General features: G+C 35.5%; 1 protein-coding gene across 2 annotated transcripts; it reads left to right on the plus strand.

Moving 5' to 3' along the window:
* Window positions 1-439: 439 nt before the first annotated feature.
* LOC121409021 (ribosomal RNA small subunit methyltransferase NEP1-like) lies at window positions 440-17,158 on the plus strand. Of its 2 annotated transcripts, none has more exons than XM_041600798.1 (5): window positions 440-607; window positions 10,089-10,190; window positions 12,407-12,548; window positions 14,553-14,761; window positions 15,722-17,158. In XM_041600798.1, the coding sequence occupies exons 1-5, from the start codon at window positions 467-469 to the stop codon at window positions 15,848-15,850; spliced, it is 723 nt and encodes a 240-aa protein (XP_041456732.1). In that variant the 5' UTR covers window positions 440-466; the 3' UTR covers window positions 15,851-17,158. The 2 variants fall into 2 exon arrangements, with proteins under 2 accessions (XP_041456732.1, XP_041456734.1); XM_041600800.1 differs by lacking the exon at window positions 440-607 and adding an exon at window positions 8,037-8,153.
* The last annotated feature ends 2,758 nt before the right edge of the window (window positions 17,159-19,916 follow it).

Consider the following 19,916-nt stretch of genomic DNA (forward strand, 5'->3'; position numbering starts at 1 on the left):
CTCTTCCCTTTCTTTCTTTTTTTCTTTTTTTCTTTCTTTCTTTCTTTCTTTCCCTCTCTTCTTTTATCTCTATCTCCCTTTTCTCTTTTCCCGTCTTTTCTTATTTTTCCGGTGAAATCTGTCAGGGTTGTAGCCTCCCCCCCCCCCCCCTCCTCCTCCGACTGTTATGCGTTAAGCATGACAGTATTCAAGACTAAATTCAGGCGACAGTACCGCCTAGATTCTTGATTAAAAAAACACAAAAATCAAGATCTTTTTGAGAGTTTTGTCTTAGCTGAGGACTTGATGCTTAATTTAGATTGATGAATCTTGTATTTTTAAACTTAGAAAAAATCATGTTACCTTATTGATAAGATAAAAATTCAAGCCTTTTTCGCAATTTTGCCTGAGTATTTTACTTATAAAAACTTGACATTAAGACTATTTACGTACCGGGCAGGTCACAAAATATTTGTAAATTACAAGCATGGCATCCCGCAAGCGAGATGAATACGACGAAGCCGAAGGCGAACGAAAAAAACAGAAAATCATTAAAACCATTCATGACAAGAAACAGAAGAAGCGACTTATTGTAGTTCTTGAAAAGTCTTCTTTGGAAACTATCAAGGTAGGACGCATTTAATCATTTTTATGCTCGTAAAATATAGTAGTAGAGCCCCATTGTTTAATCCTGTGCCCACCTATTCAAAATGATGTAGTACTAGTCCAGGATAGAAGAGGCCAGGGTGACCAGACGTCCCGTATTTCCCGGGATTGTCCCGTATTTTGCTTCTTTGTCCCGGCGTCCCGACAAACCCTTCCCGGGACGCATATTTGTCCCGTATTTCAGAATATTGAACAAAATGTATTTAAAAGTGACGAATTTTCATCAAAATAACCAACAGATGACGAAGCAGAGACAACAATAAAATCGATTTGCAAGTTCTACGGTGATTTTCTTGCTAACCCAATACATCGTAAACTAACTGGCCTCCTGCCATTGTGTGGCAGGCTACTAGCTAGGCATGTAGGATCTGAGCAGATTCTCTCCACCAAACATGCCAAAATAATCACAAAATCGGCGGGAAATTTGTATGACTATATTATGGGTTCTCAGATTACTGATTTGGAGATGTAATCTCGGAGGAACAATTAAGTTATTGAGTTTTCATAACTAGATCTAGTTGTTTCAGCTTTCGATTTGAGTCTTGTTGTGTATGATGCCGCGATGTTTCATCTAATTTTTAAGTAAAAAAAAATCACCTTGAAATTTTATTCATTTCTAAAACATTATTTTTAATTCTAAAATTATATTTGAAAAACACCAAATATCATTATGATTTTTGTTAGATGATTGGATTTTTTTTGCTTGAAGTTTGAAATTTTTTCCTCTTTCTTTCTTTTCTATCCTTCTTTCTTCATCCTTCTATCCTTCCTGCTTGCCCGTTTTTGTTCCATCTATCTTTATTTCCTATTTGTCTTTCCTGATCCTTTCTCTCTCTGTTCATTTTTCTTTCTTTCCCCCTTTTTCTTACCCGTCTTCTTTATCAAATTTCCCGTTTTATATTCTTTCTTTCTTAAAACTTTTTTTCTCCCCCCTCCCTTCCTCTCCTTTTTCTTTAAATTCTTTCTCTTCTTCCATTATGTTTTCATTCCCTCCTCACTTAAATTCTTTCTCCCTCTCTTTCCTCCTTTCTTTCATTCTTCATTTGAGTTTTCCTTCTAATTCTTTCCATTATTCTTTATCTCCCTCTCTTAATTCCTTCCTTCCCTCCTCCCTTCTTTCTCTGTTTGCTTCTTTCTTTCAAAGAATGAAGGAAACATTTTTCTTTCCTTCATTCTTTCTTTCCTCCTCATTTTTCTTACTTTTTTTTCTTTCTCTCCTTTATGTTGTCTTTCACACATTGTATTCTTCTTCCATTCCCTTCTTTTTCTTTCTGTATTCAATTCAAAGAATGACGGTAACATTTTTCGCTCTTTTATTCTAACTTTCTTTTATTCTTTTTTTCAATTTTCCTTCATTTTCCCCTTAATTTTTTCTTTCTTTCTTCTCAATTCATCTCTTTTCCTTCGTCTTTTCTTTCTCTCCTTCATTCTTTCGTTCACCCACCCTTCCAATTCTTTATAATTATTCACAGGTGTAACCAGTGGCGTAACTACGGGGGGCACGTGCCCCCAATCGGCTGGCCCCCCAAAAAAAAACGGGGGGGGGGAAGAGAAAAAGAGGGAGAAAGTGAGAGAAACGTAGTGGGAAGGAAAAATTATTGTTGATTATGTTATATTATATTATAATTATGTTATATTACTTAAAAATAAAAAAAATATCATAACTTTATGAAACATAATTTGCTCAGGGCCTATGTCTTCATTGTTCCTGAAGCTCGCATTGTCTGTTTAACGAGATATATAATCCTGTTGTACTAAAACCTCCCGTTTTCAAGTCAATATACACCAAATATATTTCCTCGCACTTCGAATTATTATTGTTTTATGCAGTGACATATCATTTTAAGGTCTTAATATCAAACATTTCACGTCCGCACGTACGTTCGCATTAGTGGATTAGTGAGATATGTCCGCTCTTCATGAATTCCTAAAACCAGTCCCTAAAATGTCCCTTTTTCTGATCCGAATATAAAAAATTTCAGCTTGCGCTCGCATCATTTGGTTAGTTAAATACGCATGGACTACGTGAATTCCAACAAACAAGCCTTAGAATGCCCCTCTTCAGGTGTGAATTTCCTAATTTTTAACTCGCGCTTCGCGCTCGCAATATTTGATTAGTGAGAAGTGCATGTTAATCATGATTACAATGACTACAGGTGCTTTATGTGTTTGGATGCATATAATTCTAAAAAAATCAGCAAGCGCTTGGTACTCGCATTAGATTACTATGGTGAGATATGTATACTCTTATAGATTCCTACAATATAGTCCTTAAAGTGTCCGTTTGGGGTCAATATATACACAAATTTCAGCTCGCGCTTCGCGCTCGGATTATGTGATCAGTAACATACATATTCGTTTAATGACACTGTCCTTAAAATGTCTCTATAAGTCAGTATACCTACCAAAAGAACGCGCTTCGCGCGCTCACTAGGTGAATCAAAATTTTTGCTGGTGCCCCCCCAATGCCGTGACTCACGGTACACCACTGGGTGTAACACTGTGTATTCCTTCTTTGTTGATCTTTTTTTGTCGATTGTCCCGTATTTCATTTTGTGAAATCTGGTCACCCTGGAAGAGGCGTAACCTTGTTTTTTTATATATACAATATTTTTTTTATGGTTTCTTGTCAATTCGAGGGTGCTGATTACGAATCTGAATGATGCCACTCGTGTAACCTTGAGCATTTTCCGCAAATTGGCAAAATCCAATATGGCCGCCAAAATATGCAAATTACCCATAAAAATCCTAAAATTGTCCGCACATTGGCTATGAAATGCATGGAAGCGTGTGGCAGGAGTAAAATACACTCTGAAAAAATAATTTTTGACAAAATATTTATTTTCCTGATATTCAAAATGGCCGCCATAGTCCATTGTATACTCTATTATTATGTACAATATGAATAGGGAAAACTGATTTTTACAAAAATGAGCACTAAACCGCAAAAAGTTATGATATATGAACGAAGTAATACTTGCAAATCATCATTACTAACGAGATATATCATTTATTATGTCATAAATGGGAAGATTTCTGTATTTTGATGTCTAAAATGGCCGCCACTGGCCCAAACAGTATTACGTACAATGGCAATGGGGGCCAAAAAAATCACAAGAGTGATCACTAAAATGCTTATTATTAAGATTAAACGAGTTGAATACTGACTAAAAACATAATTGTTAACGAAATATATTATTAATATGCCATGTATGTGATGAATGTTGTATTTAGATATTCAAAATGGCTGCCAAAGGCCCTAAAAGCATTATGCACAATGAGAAAGAGGGGCAAAAAAATCACAAGAGTGATCACTAAAATGCATATATATGTGATAAATTAATGGGATACTGTTTAAAACACATATTTTCTAACGAAATATATCATTCAGGTTTAAAGTTTGTGTTAAATACTGTATTTTTACTTTCAAAATGGCCGCCAGAGACATATGCACAATGCAAAGTGGGAAACCAATATTAGCACAATAAATGCAAGTATTAGTGATCTATTGTCTGAAAGCATGATTTCTATTAAGAGATATCATTTATTCTGCCAGTAAGGTGATATATACTGTTATTGGAAAATCAAAATGGCTGCTACAGGCCCTACGATATTATGCACAATGTGAATGGGAACAAATTTTTTCACCAGAATTTGGCTTTGCATGGCTAAATGGTGATGTATGAGTGAAATATCGTCTGAAAACATGATTTATAACAAAATATATCATCTCTTATGCAATTTATGTGATAAATACTGTATTTCACCATACAAAATGGCTGCCATATGCCCTTTTTGTGAACATTATTTGTCTACACTCAAATTGTATATTATACGATAAGGGCTTATGTTGGCCATTTTCAATTTAAAAATGCAGTGTTTATCACCTTAAATACACAACATTATGATATATCTCGTTAGAAACCATGGTGTTAGACAATATTTCACCCTTGCATCAGAATTCACAATTATAGGCAATATATAGAGTCAAACAAAGCCAAATTCTTTCAAAAGTACACTTTTAGGACCTATGGCAGCCATTTTGGATTTCAAAGTTCAGCATTCATAACCTCCACAACCAATATGTGATGTATTTAGTTAGAAATCATGTTTAAGACAATATTTTTACTCGTATATCACAGTCATATGCATTTCATGATTCTCACTCTTGTGAAAATTAGTTTCTCCATTCGCATTGTACATGATAAATATAGGGATTATGGCGGCAATTTTGAATGTCAAAATACAGCATTTATCACATAAATTACATAAGATATCATATATTTTGTTATAAATTATGCTTTCAGACAATATTTTACTCATAGATTACTAATACCTGCATTTATGGTGCTCACTCCTGTGAATATTGGTTTCCCACTTTGCACTGTGCATAACACTGTTATTGTCTCTGGCGGCCATTTTGAAAGTAAAAATACAGTATTTAACACAAACTTTAAACCTGAATGATATATTTCGTTAGAAAATACGTTTTTAAACAGTATCCCATGAATTTATCACATATAATATGCATTTTAGTGATCACTCTTGTGATTTCTTTGCCCCTCTTTCTCATTGTGGATAATGCTTTTAGGGCCTTTGGCAGCCATTTTGAATATCTAAATACAATATTCATCACATGCATGGCATATTAATAATATATTTCGTTAACAATTATGTTTTTAGTCAGTATTCCACACGTTTAATCTCAATAATATGCATTTTAGTGATCACTCTTGTGAATTTTTTGGCCCCCATTGCCATTGTACGCATTACTGTTTGGGCCCGTGGCGGCCATTTTAGGCATCAAAATACAGAAATCTTCCCATTTATGACATAATAAATGATATATCTCGTTAGTAATGATAATTTGCAAATATTACTTCGTTCATATATCGTAACTTTTTGCGGTCTAGTGCTCATTTTTGTAAAAATCAGTTTTCCCTATTCATATTGTACATAATAGAGTATACAATGGACTATGGCGGCCATTTTGAATATCAGGAAAATAAATATTTTGTCAAAAATTATTTTTTCAGAGTGTATTTTACTCCTGCCACACGCTTCCATGCATTTCATAGCCAATGTGCGGACAATTTTAGGATTTTTATGGGTAAATTTGCATATTTTGGCGGCCATATTGGATTTTGTCAATTTGCGGAAAATGCTCAAGGTTACACGAGTGGCATCATCCAGATTCGTAATCAGCACCCTCGAATTGACAAGAAACCATCAAAAAATATTGTATATATAAAAAAACAAGGTTTGGTCAAGTTTCTATGGGGCCTATCCTGGACTATACGTGTATTTATGGATAGAGTACTAAGAGTAAGACGCTCGGCATTCGACGATCGACATCGCGACATTTGCCTAGCCTGGGGCGATTTGGGGAGTGAAAGTATATACTGTACGTATGGAGTCACTCCCCACTAACGCCTGGGACTCCTTCTTATACTTCCCCACATACGGGTACAAAACCAGAAACTTTCGCCCCCGAGATGGCGAGAATTCTACTTTCCCTCTAACATGTCTAAAAGATCTAGCCTAACATACATGGGGTCCAACTTCATTTCCAACATTTCTGCAATATTGATTTCATTTTTAAAGAAGAATTCATTAAAAAACGAGAGATTTGTTATGAAAAGATAGGAAGAGCTTACGGCTGTGTTTACGTCGCCATCTTGATTTCTTTGTCTTCCGCTTGGTGACAGCACGCGAATCGCGCGATTTAAAACTGAAATCAATATCGCAGAAATGTTGGAAATGAAGTTGGACCCCATGTACACACAATGGCAAATTGTCCATAGACTGTGTACAACGGATAGATCGTCTCCGCACTGCGATTCTAAGACCGCTGATTGGTCAATCGCGCAGATCACGTCATGATCACGTGGTCCGAAAAATAATTCCTTCGGACTGCGTGCGGAAGTATCGATAGCGATAACGATATCCGGTCACGATGTGTACGCGGTAAATGGTCTTGGTTCGTGATCGGATCGCTACGGTATCGTCAAAAATTATCGAAACTCAGCAATTTCATGCATATTCACGCGACGCTCCGAAACTCGGAAGCCAATTGACTTTGTGCACGTTGCGATAGACTCTACAAATTCCAACGAACACGATGACATATAGACGCTAATTTGTAAGATTTTGACGGAAAAGCAAAAAGTAATCGAAATTCTCTTACCTGTGCGGTATCGGTGAGAAAATAGATCCTCCGAGAATACCTTTCATAATTCATATAAAATACGCGAAAGTGAAATTCTAGGTCGATTTTGGTACGAGGTGATAGAGAATTGCACACTTGTTTTGGTGGAATTCTGTGTGGGGAAATAAAAGGCTTGCACTGCGCATGCTCACTATATTTTCATTCAGAAATTGGTTCTCGGCAGTGGCTGGATGACGTCATGTAATAAGCAAAAATGTACACGACCGCTACGTTCACGCTCCGCTATCCGTTGTACACAATTTGTCGCTGTGGTACATGTTTTAGGGCTAGATCTTTTAGAGGGAAAGTAGAATTCTCGGGGGCGAAAGTTTCTGGTTTTGTACCCGTATGTGGGGAAGTATAGGAAGGAGTACCAGGCGTTAGTGGGGAGTGACTCCATACGTACAGTATATAACTTTCACTCCCCAAAACGCCCCAGGCTACATGTGCCTACATTGTACATTGTTAGTCTTGAGGACTCTGTGATGATATGTTTTTACATATTTTTGCATTAACATGTATGGACCCTTGAATGGAGCCAGCAGTGCTACCGTTTGTCAACGAGCATTCCACCAAACTCCAAAGCACTCATTCAATGAACAAGGTCAAGGTTATGATATAACCTTGTTCTCAGTTATATGTATCTCCATGTGTGGCAAAATAAGGGTGGCAATGTTTGACTTATTTTCTCTTTTTGTTTGGGGCGAATGTCTGATTTCTTTTACACCGACAGTTTCCATTACACCTATTATTCATAAACCTTGGCTCTTATTTAAATTTGACACTTTAAATAATTTTTTTCTTAATTAAAAATAGAGATCAAAAAATGAAAAATTTCTTGCCATATTACTTTCGACCAATAGAGGGTGTACACAAAAATATGCCCAAAATTCAAGTTTTTGAGCACTCTGGTGAATACAAAAAGTATTCCCAAGTTACTAATGTAAAATAAATTGCAACTGTATGGAAATTAGTAATTTTTCTCACAAAAGTGATATTTTAATGATATTTTTAAAGTGTGTGTTCTGTACAACATTGGCATACCATAGTCCTACCCACTCATTCAATGAACAAGGTTATGGTCTTGTTTGGCCTTTGATATGGAGATAAATTGCGCCCTCTTTAGTTAATTAGACAACAAATTTCGGAAATTAAAAGATGGATCCATATCTTATCAATGAGAAGAGTACCTCAAGTGATGTTCGTGCAGGCTCCAACTCAACTTCACTACCGTTACACTACGCTTTACCTACCTGAACATCAAGGATATGAACTCGCTCAGATACTCCGAGTGGCAAAGGTGGGATTTTATGGGGGGGATATAAAACTCACAATCTTTAAATACAATTAGAACTAATATTCTTACTTTACAAAAAGTTTCACTTCTTTTCCATGCGTCTATCAGTCTCAATATTGGTGATTTAGAGCCAACATAGAGTTTTTCACACATACAAATAATTAGCTGCCGATTTAAAAACTCGCATGTGTGAGGGTCTGAGCTCGGACCCATGTGCCATACCATAGTTTGTAGATATCCCCCTCCCCAGGCAGGGTGGTTGCATTGAACAAGTTGGTAATATCACATATGAGTCCATAAGAATGATAGGTTCAAAGGTCACCTAGGGGTCAAAAGGTCAAGTTTTGTTCAAATTGCTCTCATTTCTATATCATTTCTGCATCAACTGTGTTTACACTTGATACAAATTGCCATTGGGTAATACCACATATGTGTTCATGCGGATGATAAGGTCAAGGGTCATTGAGGGGTCAAAAGATCATATTGCATATTTCATTGATCGCAATATCAGTTGAGACTTGTTCATAAACCACCTTTTTTCATTAGTCTGCACAATCAAAGTTACCGTAAGTAACGGTGTATTAACCGCACCTTTTTTTCGGCGAGGTAGAAGCAAAAGTCGGGGGTGCGGTTTATACACGGTGACGGGTCTGAGCCAGCCCGCCGTAACCCCTCCCGTACATGTACGATGTCTGCCAGGTAACAACACATCGAGTGGCCGGGCGTAGCCGCCCAGGCAATGTCGTTTAGAGGGATATGAGCCGCGGGTAATGGGAAGCGATTATTGCTATATTAATTAAATGTCCATAACAAACGCACCCACCTTCATGACATTAATTTTGACTTTATTCTCGATTCAAAGTAGTGAAGTTCCCTGGCTAATTTAAAAGAGACGCCAAGCATACTCGGTAATATTTTGTCACCGCTGAGTGAGAGTTGAGTGAGCTTAGAGATTGCATTGTAATGTGGTTATAGTGCGACTTAAGCTGGCGCTATTCAAAGTCCCGTTTCGCGCCAGCTTGTTTTTTTCCTTCCTGTACTGTTTGCTTTTAATAAGATACCATGTAAACCACGCACGAGAGAGACGGCGCGAAGCCGTAAAAAACAACTGAAAAAATGCCAATTTCTTTGTTTCTTGAACCTTCCATAGATAATCCCGTATCCAAAATTCATGCTAAGACATCAAATTTCTGAAAGTGATTGTGAGATAGTGATGCAAGAAATGTGAATGTTTCTTCCTCCTACGCTGGGAAAGACACAGATCATAATTTGATAAGATATACTGGCATGACTTGTACTGTATCGTAGTTTGCAATGTAATGGCAGTGCTGTGTGTGTACACTATGACTGTGAGGTGAGCGAGTGTGTAAGTTGCCAATATTGTCGGGACCGTTCTTTCTTTCTAACATTTGTAGATGAATTGATCAAGAACAGCATATTTCTGCATAACCGGTAATCTCTTTGGATACTTTGAAATCTTAAAAACTTAGATTTTGTTTCTTCGTACCTCAAATATGCATGTAAATGTGAGAAGATTTTTTTTTTTTTTTTGAAGTCCAAAGTTGGGTGTGCGGTTAATACACTGGTGCGGTTAATACACCGTTACTTACGGTAATTGCACTATATGATAGATCTGATACAGTTGCATTAATTTAACTGAACTTTGTTAAATCATGAAATCTAAGTAGTAAAATGGTCACACTGAATATCACCAACACGGATAATCAAATGCTGGATATTATACTAATATTGCTCTAAGAAAGACACAGCATTGGGCTAGATTTTCATGCTTTTACTAATTTCTCACCAGTTACACAATTTCTTCCAGAATCCTTTGGCACACACAGACACTTGGGTAGTCATTTGATTGGATTCAGTGGCACAACTTGTATTTATCTTTAATCTTTTATTTCATATTTCTCTTACTGCTACCTGTAGACCTCAAAGGGGTATGAGTTAATGAATTGTGATCATCACAAACATTTGATGAAGAAGCATAAAAGAGAGCCCTCAGACTGCAGACCAGACATTACACATCAGGTAAGTCTCATTACCTTGCAATCCCTCCCTCTCAGTTTCTGTTACAGTAACTCCCATAAGATCTTAGCAGGACAGCTTTCTCCTACATTAGGCCAAGCTGGTATAATCAATTACATATGAAAAATTTTGCATGTAAGTTAAGTCACAGTGGTTGATTTTTAGATAGAAATGAGGGAATTACAGTTACAGTAGAAGCAATGGCTGAGCACGAATTCAAGGTAATTATTGGATTGAAAGTCCAAGGTTACATTACATATTCTTATTATTACAGTTATGAAATTTGGGGTGATATTTTGGATGGGGGCTTATCTCAAATGGTTGCCTTAACGCAACACAACACTTCTAGATAAGTCTGTCTATATAGTGCGTATCAAAAAAAAATGGGACAGATTTGAAAAGTCTATAAAAAATTTTGTTTCAAATTATGATCGATATATTTTGGTGTCAATACGTGCTCTGGAGTCTTATCCTTCAAATCCTATGAAAATAATTTAGTTTCATTCATGCTTGAGCAAACACAGAAATGTTTTTGTCTGGGTAAAAAAGGAGGCTTGCGCCAAAATGGCATAAAATGGTAAATATGATGATCGGACTTCTTGCTAATCAGCAGACTTCCTCTTAACCTTTACATTATCTTTGCCATAATTTTTGAATTATGCGGTCAAAATTGATTTCCAAATCTACTTATTTGCTTGAATAGTTCTGTTGTTGTTCCTTTTTAATATAATCTATTTTAGCTTTGAATATTCCTTCTTTAGGCAAGAACATCAATTTTTTTTTTTTAAATGTTAACATTCGGCTACACTACATGTGCAAGGCTCTTATGACAAGTGTTATCATCCCAGTCATTTCACAATCAAGTTTCGATACAATATTCTGTTGCGTGCCCTCACAAATCACAATATTTCTGGTGGGCGAGACACAAAATCGCTCTTGCCTTGTCTTGACTGAATATTATGTCAAAACTTTAATAAAAAAGTGGAAATTTTTGCTTGCTCGCTTCAGAACTTTTTAATACATTTTACCCGATCTGCCATATCTTGCTCCTTCAAAATAGACTCAATACACCATTTATTGAAAGAAAAGAATCCTTTCCTGTTTGTCCTGTCAAGCACATAATTAAACTTGGTGAATTATTCAATAACCCCTTGAAAATAGGTTTTATGTCTTTTATAGGTACAATAACATAATTTGTTTCACATAATAATTATTGAAGGTACCATAACATGATTTGTTTCACATAATAAAAGGATTTGAGTAGTTACAAATTCTCCCAATTAATATTGCAAATCTTCTTACTTGGGTTGACAAAAAGTCTCTTCTTTTCTTACTTATGAAGGAAAATTCAAGGGTAAAAGAAGTTTAAATGAAAAACAATATAATTCAGGTATATAAATAAATTTGTAAGTGAAATTTGACAGCATAATTCAAAAATTATGGCAAAGATAATGAAAAGAATAAGAGGAAGTCTGCTGATTAGCCAAATGTCTAATCATCAAATTTCTAATTTCTGCCATTTTGGCGCAAGCCTCTTTTTGAACCCCCAACAAAAACGTTCCGTGTTCGCTCAAGCATGAACAAAAACTATTTTTTTAAATGGCATTTCAAAGATAAGATCTTAGAGCATCTATTAACATCAAAATATAGATATAATAATTTGAAACAAATATTTTATATACTTTTTGAAACTGTCCCGTTTTTTATACGCGCTGTAGAAGGTACTCTATATAATTCTAACCCTTTGCCAAAGCTTGAGACAGGCATTTAATTAATGATTTTTAGAGTTACTGAAAATTTTGTTAAATTTGATAGTATATACATGTAGACATGGAACACTTCGATATAAACATGTATGAATATATACTCTTATAAAGTCTCTATGTCTGTGATTAATTCCCTATCCCTCAAGGGAAGAACTTTTGACACATTTTTCTCATTGTGTAATTTTTTTAGACTCTCATTTATTCTTTTTGAAAAAATCTTGAAGGTCCTGTTGCAAAAATTTTTACCATCAATCACAACTTTAAAATTGGTTGCAACTTTATTTTAAACCAAGCAGAATGCAATTTCTAACTTGTCCTTGATTTTTAAAGCATTGGAGCCCTGATGTCTTTCACCAAAATAATCCCAGACTCTTAGTTCACTTTACCCATATCTGTATGAATACCTGTGCCATTAAACTCCAATACATTCTCATCTCATTCTCTTGTTTTTAGTGTTTGCTGATGCTGTTTGATAGTCCTCTCAATCGAGCGGGTCTTCTTCAGGTTTTCATCCACACACAGCGCAATGTTCTGATTCAGATCAGCCCTCAGACTAGGATTCCAAGAACGTTTGACAGATTTTGTGGTTTGATGGGTAAGGCGATAACATCTTATTAATACAATTTTTTCATCAATATCTAACTTCTTATCATCAAATTTGTGGTTAAAGGGGAAGTTAACCATGAAGAAAAGTTTGTTGTAAAAATAGCAGAAAAAATAATGAAAAATATTGGGGAAGATATGAGGAAAATCCATTAAAGGAGAATGAAACCTTTGGAACAAAATGGCTTGTGAAAACAGAAAAATCAAAGAAACAGATCAACGAAAGTTTGAGAAAAATCGGACAAATAATGAGAGTTATGAGCATTTGAATATTGTGATCACTAATGCTATAGAGATCATCACATTGGCAATGCGACAAAGATATGTGATGTCACTTGTGAACAACTCTCCCCATTACTTTAGTATATATTTCACTTGAAATGCCTCTTTTATCACATCTATCAGTAGGTCATGTGTTCTTTCTATAGGAGTGAATATAATACATATTTTTAAAGAATACATCATTGATAAAGTGTTTGTATCACCATAAGAAAAAGCAAAAAGAGACATTTGGGGGGTATTTTATAGTTCATCAAAGGGGAAGTTGTTCACATGTGACATCACACATCCTTGTCGCATTGCCAATGGGAGGATCTCCATGGCATTAATGATTGGAATATTCAAATGCTCATAGCTTTCTCATTATTTGTCCGATTTTTCTCAGACTTTCTTTGTTCTTATTCTTGGATTTTTCTGTTTTGACACAGGCCTACTTGTTCCAAGGTTTTATTCCCCTTTAAGAAATTTATTAGAATGTTAAATTTTGGATTTGCGATGTCATTATCGAGCAGCTGCCATATATGTTATGTAAAATGCATAAATTTCAATTTTTGTCTAACCTGCATAGCAGAGTGAGACTATAGGCGCCGCTTTTCCGACGGCGGCGTCAACATTAAATCTTAACCTGAGGTTAAGTTTATGAAATGACATCATAACTTAAAAAGTATATGGGCCTAGTTCATGAAACTTGGCCATAATGTTAATCAAGTATTACTGAACATCCTATTAGAGTTTCATGTCACATGACCAAGGTCAAAGGTCATTTAGGGTCAATGAACTTAGACCATGTTGGGGGAATCAACATCAAAATCTTAACCTGAGGTTAAGTTTTTGAAATGTCATCATAACTTAGAAAATATATGGACCTAGTTCATTAAACTTGGACATAAGGTTATACAAGTATCACCAAACATCCTGCATGAGTTTCACGTCACATGTTCAAGGTCATTTAGGATCAATGAACTTTGGTCGAATTGGGGGTATCTGTTGGATTACCATCCTATCTCTGTAAGTGTATTGGTCTAATTCATAAAACGTGGAAATAAGAGTAACCAAGTATCACTGAACATCTTGTGTGAGTTATAGTAGTTTTCAAAGTCAGCACTGCTGCTATGTTGAATCGCGTGATGCAGGTGAGACGGCCAGAGGCATTCCACTTGTTTATGTTTTGTGATGATTATTTTTCTTTTTAGGAGCAGACCTGAGAAATGATTTGTCTTGTGTTATACTGAAGGTACAATAAAAAACATTTTCAATTTTCTGAGAAAATGACATTTCATTGATTTTTTACCTTACGATATGTAGCAAACTGCTGGCATATGACATCACAAATAAAATAATTGAAATTTTAATAACTTTTACATTCTTTGATGGATTTTTCTCAAATCTCTGGCAACGTTTTTTGTTAGGTTTTTTTTTTTTGCTTCAACAAAAAAACTTTTTGTTGGTGAACTTCCCTTTAATGTTACCATGTGACTGCTTATCCAGTGGGGATGTTTCATGTCTATGGCTAGCAAGTTGTTATAATCATTACCTAGACTTTCAGAAACGGCAAGCATAGAATTAAATACCAAGCTTGATTTCAAATTGTTTAATTAACAGATAATTGTGATCAGTTCTCTGGTTAAGTTAAATCTTTCAGTACTATTTGAAAGACAGGGTTCAATGTTGTGTGTTAACATCCTCTTTTGCTCATTAATCAACTTGCTCCATGCAGTCCAGCTCCTTCACAAGCTGAGCATCCATGCTGCAGATGGTCCTCAAAAACTCTTAAAGGTCATCAAGAATCCTATCACGGACCACTTACCAGTAGGCTGTCGCAAGATATGTACTTCCTTCAGTGCAGAGAAGTGTGTCCACCCAAGAGAGCTAGCAGAGTCAGATGAGCCTGTTGTCATAGTGATTGGTGCAATGGCTCATGGGAAGGTACGATAGTTGCTCATTAGTGCATAGCAAACCAATTTGCAAAGTGAAAGCACACATCTCCTAGTGAATTGTTAAAGGTCAATTCCACCCCAGGAAAATGCTGACTTGAATAGAGAAAAATCAAACTAGCATAGTGCTGAAAATTTAATCAAAATTGGATGTAAAATAAGAAATTTATGACATTTTAAAGTTTCGCTTATTTTTCACAAAACAGTATTATGCACAACTAAGTGAGTCAGTCGATGATGTCCATCACTCACTATTTCTTTTTTTTTATTGTTTGAATTATACAATATTTATTTTTTATAGATTTGACAATAAGGACCATCTTGACTGAAACATATAGTATTAAACAATGCTAATTCCACATGTTCAAGGAGGAATTAACCGTTGTATCACTTGACAATGAGGAGAAAATTTGAATATTTCATATAATAAATACAAAAGAAAAAGTGAGTGGATGACATCACAGTCTCCTCATTTGCATACCAGCGAGGATGTGCATATAACTGTTTTGTGAAATTAAGCAAAACTTTAAAATGTCATAACTTTCTTATTTTACATCTGATTTTGACAAAATTTTCAGTGTTATGCTTGTTGGATTTTACTCTTTTTATTCAAATCAACTTTTTTGGGGGGTGTACTTGTCCTTCAATGTAGCTGATGTTGCTCTAACACCAGCCTTCTTTCAATACAGAGTATACAGTCTAGGATTAAGTTGTATTCTGACATTTTTAGGTTGACTTTAGTTGTGAGGACCAGCTGTAAAGTTAGCCATGTATTTGGTCTGGATCGCACATAAGACTTAGACTGTAAATTAAGAGTGTATGTTTAATGGAAGTCAAATATCAGGGTCTTGCATTGTTCCAATAGTCGGAAACAATTCTTCTTAGGAGAGTCGGTTAAAGTGTGGAATGAAAACTTATGTAACCTACCAATATTTTTTTTTGTAACACCTAGGTGGAGCCAGACTACACAGAAGGAGATGTAGCTATTAGTCAGTACCCTTTGTCTGCTGCCCTCACATGTGCCAAGATCTGCTCGGGTTTCGAAGAAGCATGGGATATTGAAAGTCTTGCAGGAACGTAGAAGTCGGCAATATTTATGATCAAGTTCAGAGACTCTTCCATATGTTATTGTGCATTTCTCACCTACAGTCACCAATTTGTACCTAGAGCTTTACATTAAAAAGAGCTGGCAGAGGATGCTTAGAATCTAAGATCTTCAGAGCTTCCATCTTTGTGAAATCGTACGTGTCAATTTCGCCCTGCATGATCTGCTTGGCACATACTACTCTCAAGCAGACTTTTACACAGGTTCAGAGGCATACAAGTTGTGTATGATTGTTAACACTACTGAATTAATATAGTAGATCATGAACAGATCTATACAAATGTGTAGCTCAGGGACCTTCCCCTTGAAGCGAAAGAATTTCAAGTAAAATATTGAATCACATGCTGCTTTCTTATGTGGGAGTGGTCAATTATAGACTCGTTCTCGATTTCCTGTTGACCATAATGGCTTCTTTTCCTCTATAAGCAAATGGCAAGACAGATTCTATTTGTCTACAACTAGTTCATCTAATAGTAACCTCCTGGGCCCTTTATCATAAGACTTTCAGTTTTGGTATCTATCATGTATATCTTGATCTTAATTGGCTGCTGAGCCATGATACCATGATGTGAAGTTCTGTCTAGTTGCATTAGACTCATATTATTGGACGAAATGGCAGTTGGGCCAAGAGTCTATTAGACCAAAAGTTGGCCAATGATGAAATAATACTCTTCTTGTATAGCACATATTACATAATGATATAACGTCCCTATGCTCCTCCGAAGAATTTGGAGTAAACCAAATGTGTTTAGCAAATGGTTTGCTTGGATGGCATATATTGACCAATTATTTTCATGGGACACTACTACAATTATTAAGGTCAATCATGGATGAAAATCAACCAAAATAATTCAAATCCTTCAATATCTAGGCAGTTTTCTGTTCAATCTTCTTTTAGTTTTATAGCTTTAATATCAAGTTTTAACTTAAGCAATCAGTCAGGGTAGGAAATAATTTTCATTTTTAGGGCTATCTTTTTTTTCCACATTGGGGTAGTTGTGGAATTTTAGGGGCTTGTTCTTTCATATTAAGGGCTACTTCTTACAAGTAATTATGCAGTAAAAGCAAATAGCATTATTCAGCCACAATTAGAATATTGATTCTAATAATCTTGAATATTTATTGACAGATCTTGGGGCGACTATAGAAAGAATGGTCTCCCCAAAGCTTGTATTTTGGGGGAATATCAGGGGCTAGATATTTGGGAGATGGGCAATTTTTCCCTCATGTATTTCCTATCAGTTGATGTATAAAAAAATAAATGGGTCTTGTCAAAGCAAGATATGTCAAAATGTTTCATTCTGCCCACTTCATAGTTCATACACTGCTCTACAAGTAAAGACCACCACACATCTCACAATTTGTCTGCGACCCGATTTTGGAATTAAACATAGATCTTGATGCTATTAATATTGAGACATGAAATATCTTACTGTGTAATGTTCTAAATCATAGTATGAAAACCTATGTTCAAATCTGTGACTAATTTCATATCTAGTAATGATGATTTGAAACTCATTTTACCTTTACTCCAAAATAAAGGTTTGCTTGCAATTTTCAAAAACTGTTATATTGTTATGCTTTCAGTCAATATGAATTTCAAATGAAAAGATACTTTTCAGTTCACATTTTCAGAAAATGAGCGAAATGTGATTTGTTCCAAAATTGGATCGTGAACCAGTCGTTAGTTATGTGGTGGCTTTTATAGTGATATCACTTTTATTGTACAATCCTCATTAATGGCAATTGTTTTAATCAAAGGTAGAACTTTAATTTGTTCCATGAAACAAAGTCAATTGCGAAATGACAATAGCCAATCTAGTTAAATTTTTCACATGCTCATTTGGTTAAAAACAAAAACTGAGCTTTAGCCATTCAGATTTTTTCTCTTTCATTTTTGTCTCACCTGCGAAGCAGAGTGAGACTATAGGCGCCGCTTTTCCGGCGGCGGCGTCAACATCAAATCTTAACCTGAGGTTAAGTTTTTGAAATGACATCATAACTTAGAAAGTAAATGGACCTAGTTCATGAAACTTGGCCATAAGGTTAATCAAGTATTACTGAACATCCTATTAGAGTTTCATGTCACATGACCAAGGTCAAAGGTCATTTAGGGTCAATGAACTTAGACCATGTTGGAGGAATCAACATCGAAATCTTAACCTGAGGTTAAGTTTTTGAAATGTCATCATAACTTAGAAAATATATGGACCTAGTTCATGAAACTTGGACATAAGGTTAATCAAGTATCACTGAACATCCTGCATGAGTTTCACGTCACATGACCAAGGTCAAAGGTCATTTAGGGTCAATGAACTTTGGCCGAATTGGGGATATCTGTTGAATTCCCATCATAACTTTGAAAGTTTATGGATCTGATTCATGAAACTTGGACATAATAGTAATCAAGCATCACTGAATATTTTGTGCAAGTTTCAGGTCTCATGATTAAGGTCAAAGGTCATTTAGGGTCAATGAACTTTGGCCGAATCGGGGGTATCTGTTGAATTACCATCATAACTTTGAAAGTTTATTAGTCTAGTTCATTAAACTTGGACATATGAGTAATTAAATATCACTGAACATCCTGTGCGCGTTTCAGGTCACATGACCAAGGTCAAAGGTCAATGAACTTTGGCCGAATTGGGTTTATCTGTTGAATTACCATCAAAACTTTGAAAGTTTATGGATCTGATTCATGAAACTTGTACATAAGAGTAATCAAGTATCACTGAACATCCTGTGCGAGTTTCAGGTCACATGATCAAGGTCAAAGGTCATGTAAGGTCAATGAACTTTGGCCATGTTGGGGTTTTTTGTTGAATAACCATCATATCTCTGTAAGTTTATTGGTCTCGTTCATAAAAAGTGGACATACGAGTAACCATGTATCACTGAACATCTTGTGCGAGTTAGAGTAGTATTCAAAGTCAGCACTGCTGCTATATTGAACCGCGTGATGCAGGTGAGACGGCCAGAGGCATTCCACTTGTTCAAACCTTTTGATGGTTTCTGTGATCGGCATTCAATCCCACCATGATTTATGAATTCAGGAAATATCATAGACTTCCTCTCCTATTAAAATCAAAGTTAATTCATGTTCGTTGGTCAAGCAAATTAATATCTTTAAAGATTACCATCATCAAAGAAAGCCAAGATAAATCAATAATTTTGAAACTACTAGTATTTAAATTATAAATGTATGCATTCATCTTTTTTCTCTACCTTATACCCCACCCCCGACCGGACCTTTGTATAATTTATAAATTCAAAGGAATGTAGTCAATGATTAACACACATAAACCAAATTTTAGAATACATAAAATTTCTATTTCAATATATCAAACAATCGATAAAACACACATTTCCATGCAAAACAGTGAAATGAATGAAAAGGAAAGTATGGAAATCACTATTCTTACCATTGGTGCTGAGCTTAATTAGATTTGTTTTATGAACTTCTACAAATTAAAACAATAAATGAATGTTACATTTACATGCATGTTAGTACCTGAGAAGATTTGTTTTAAATTTCATGTACAGTTTAATACTAACTAATAATACAGAACCGCATACCATGTGCATGTACAATATTTGCTCCTATATCAAATTCACAAAAGAATAGTTACAACATTGTAGTACAGTATTTCATATGCAGCTGCAATATCAAACATGAAATGAGAGGTATCCTTATTTGATCTTCATCAAACACTATATCTAATCGAACATTACATGACAACCCTGATCTAAAGCTTATGTGTTCCATCAATTAAAAACTAGAGGCAGCTATCACAAGGTTAAGATTGTCTGCAATTGCACTTGGCCTATATACTCCTCCACTTGAGTTAAACATAGCCCTTGACAAGGTCTGGTGACTTGGCTACATTCAAACAAATGTAGCATTCAAGAAAGAGAAGTGGCAAACACAAGACTGAATGATGCCTTTTGGAACCCTGTTTTACTGCTTGCTATGAATTATTTGTCAGCATGCCAATGCACCAATCCGTATCATGAAGGTTATCACTGACAGAGTCCTTGCACC

Source organism: Lytechinus variegatus, chromosome 2, assembly GCF_018143015.1.
Source record: "Lytechinus variegatus isolate NC3 chromosome 2, Lvar_3.0, whole genome shotgun sequence".
In the NCBI taxonomy this organism is placed as follows: domain Eukaryota; kingdom Metazoa; phylum Echinodermata; class Echinoidea; order Temnopleuroida; family Toxopneustidae; genus Lytechinus; species Lytechinus variegatus.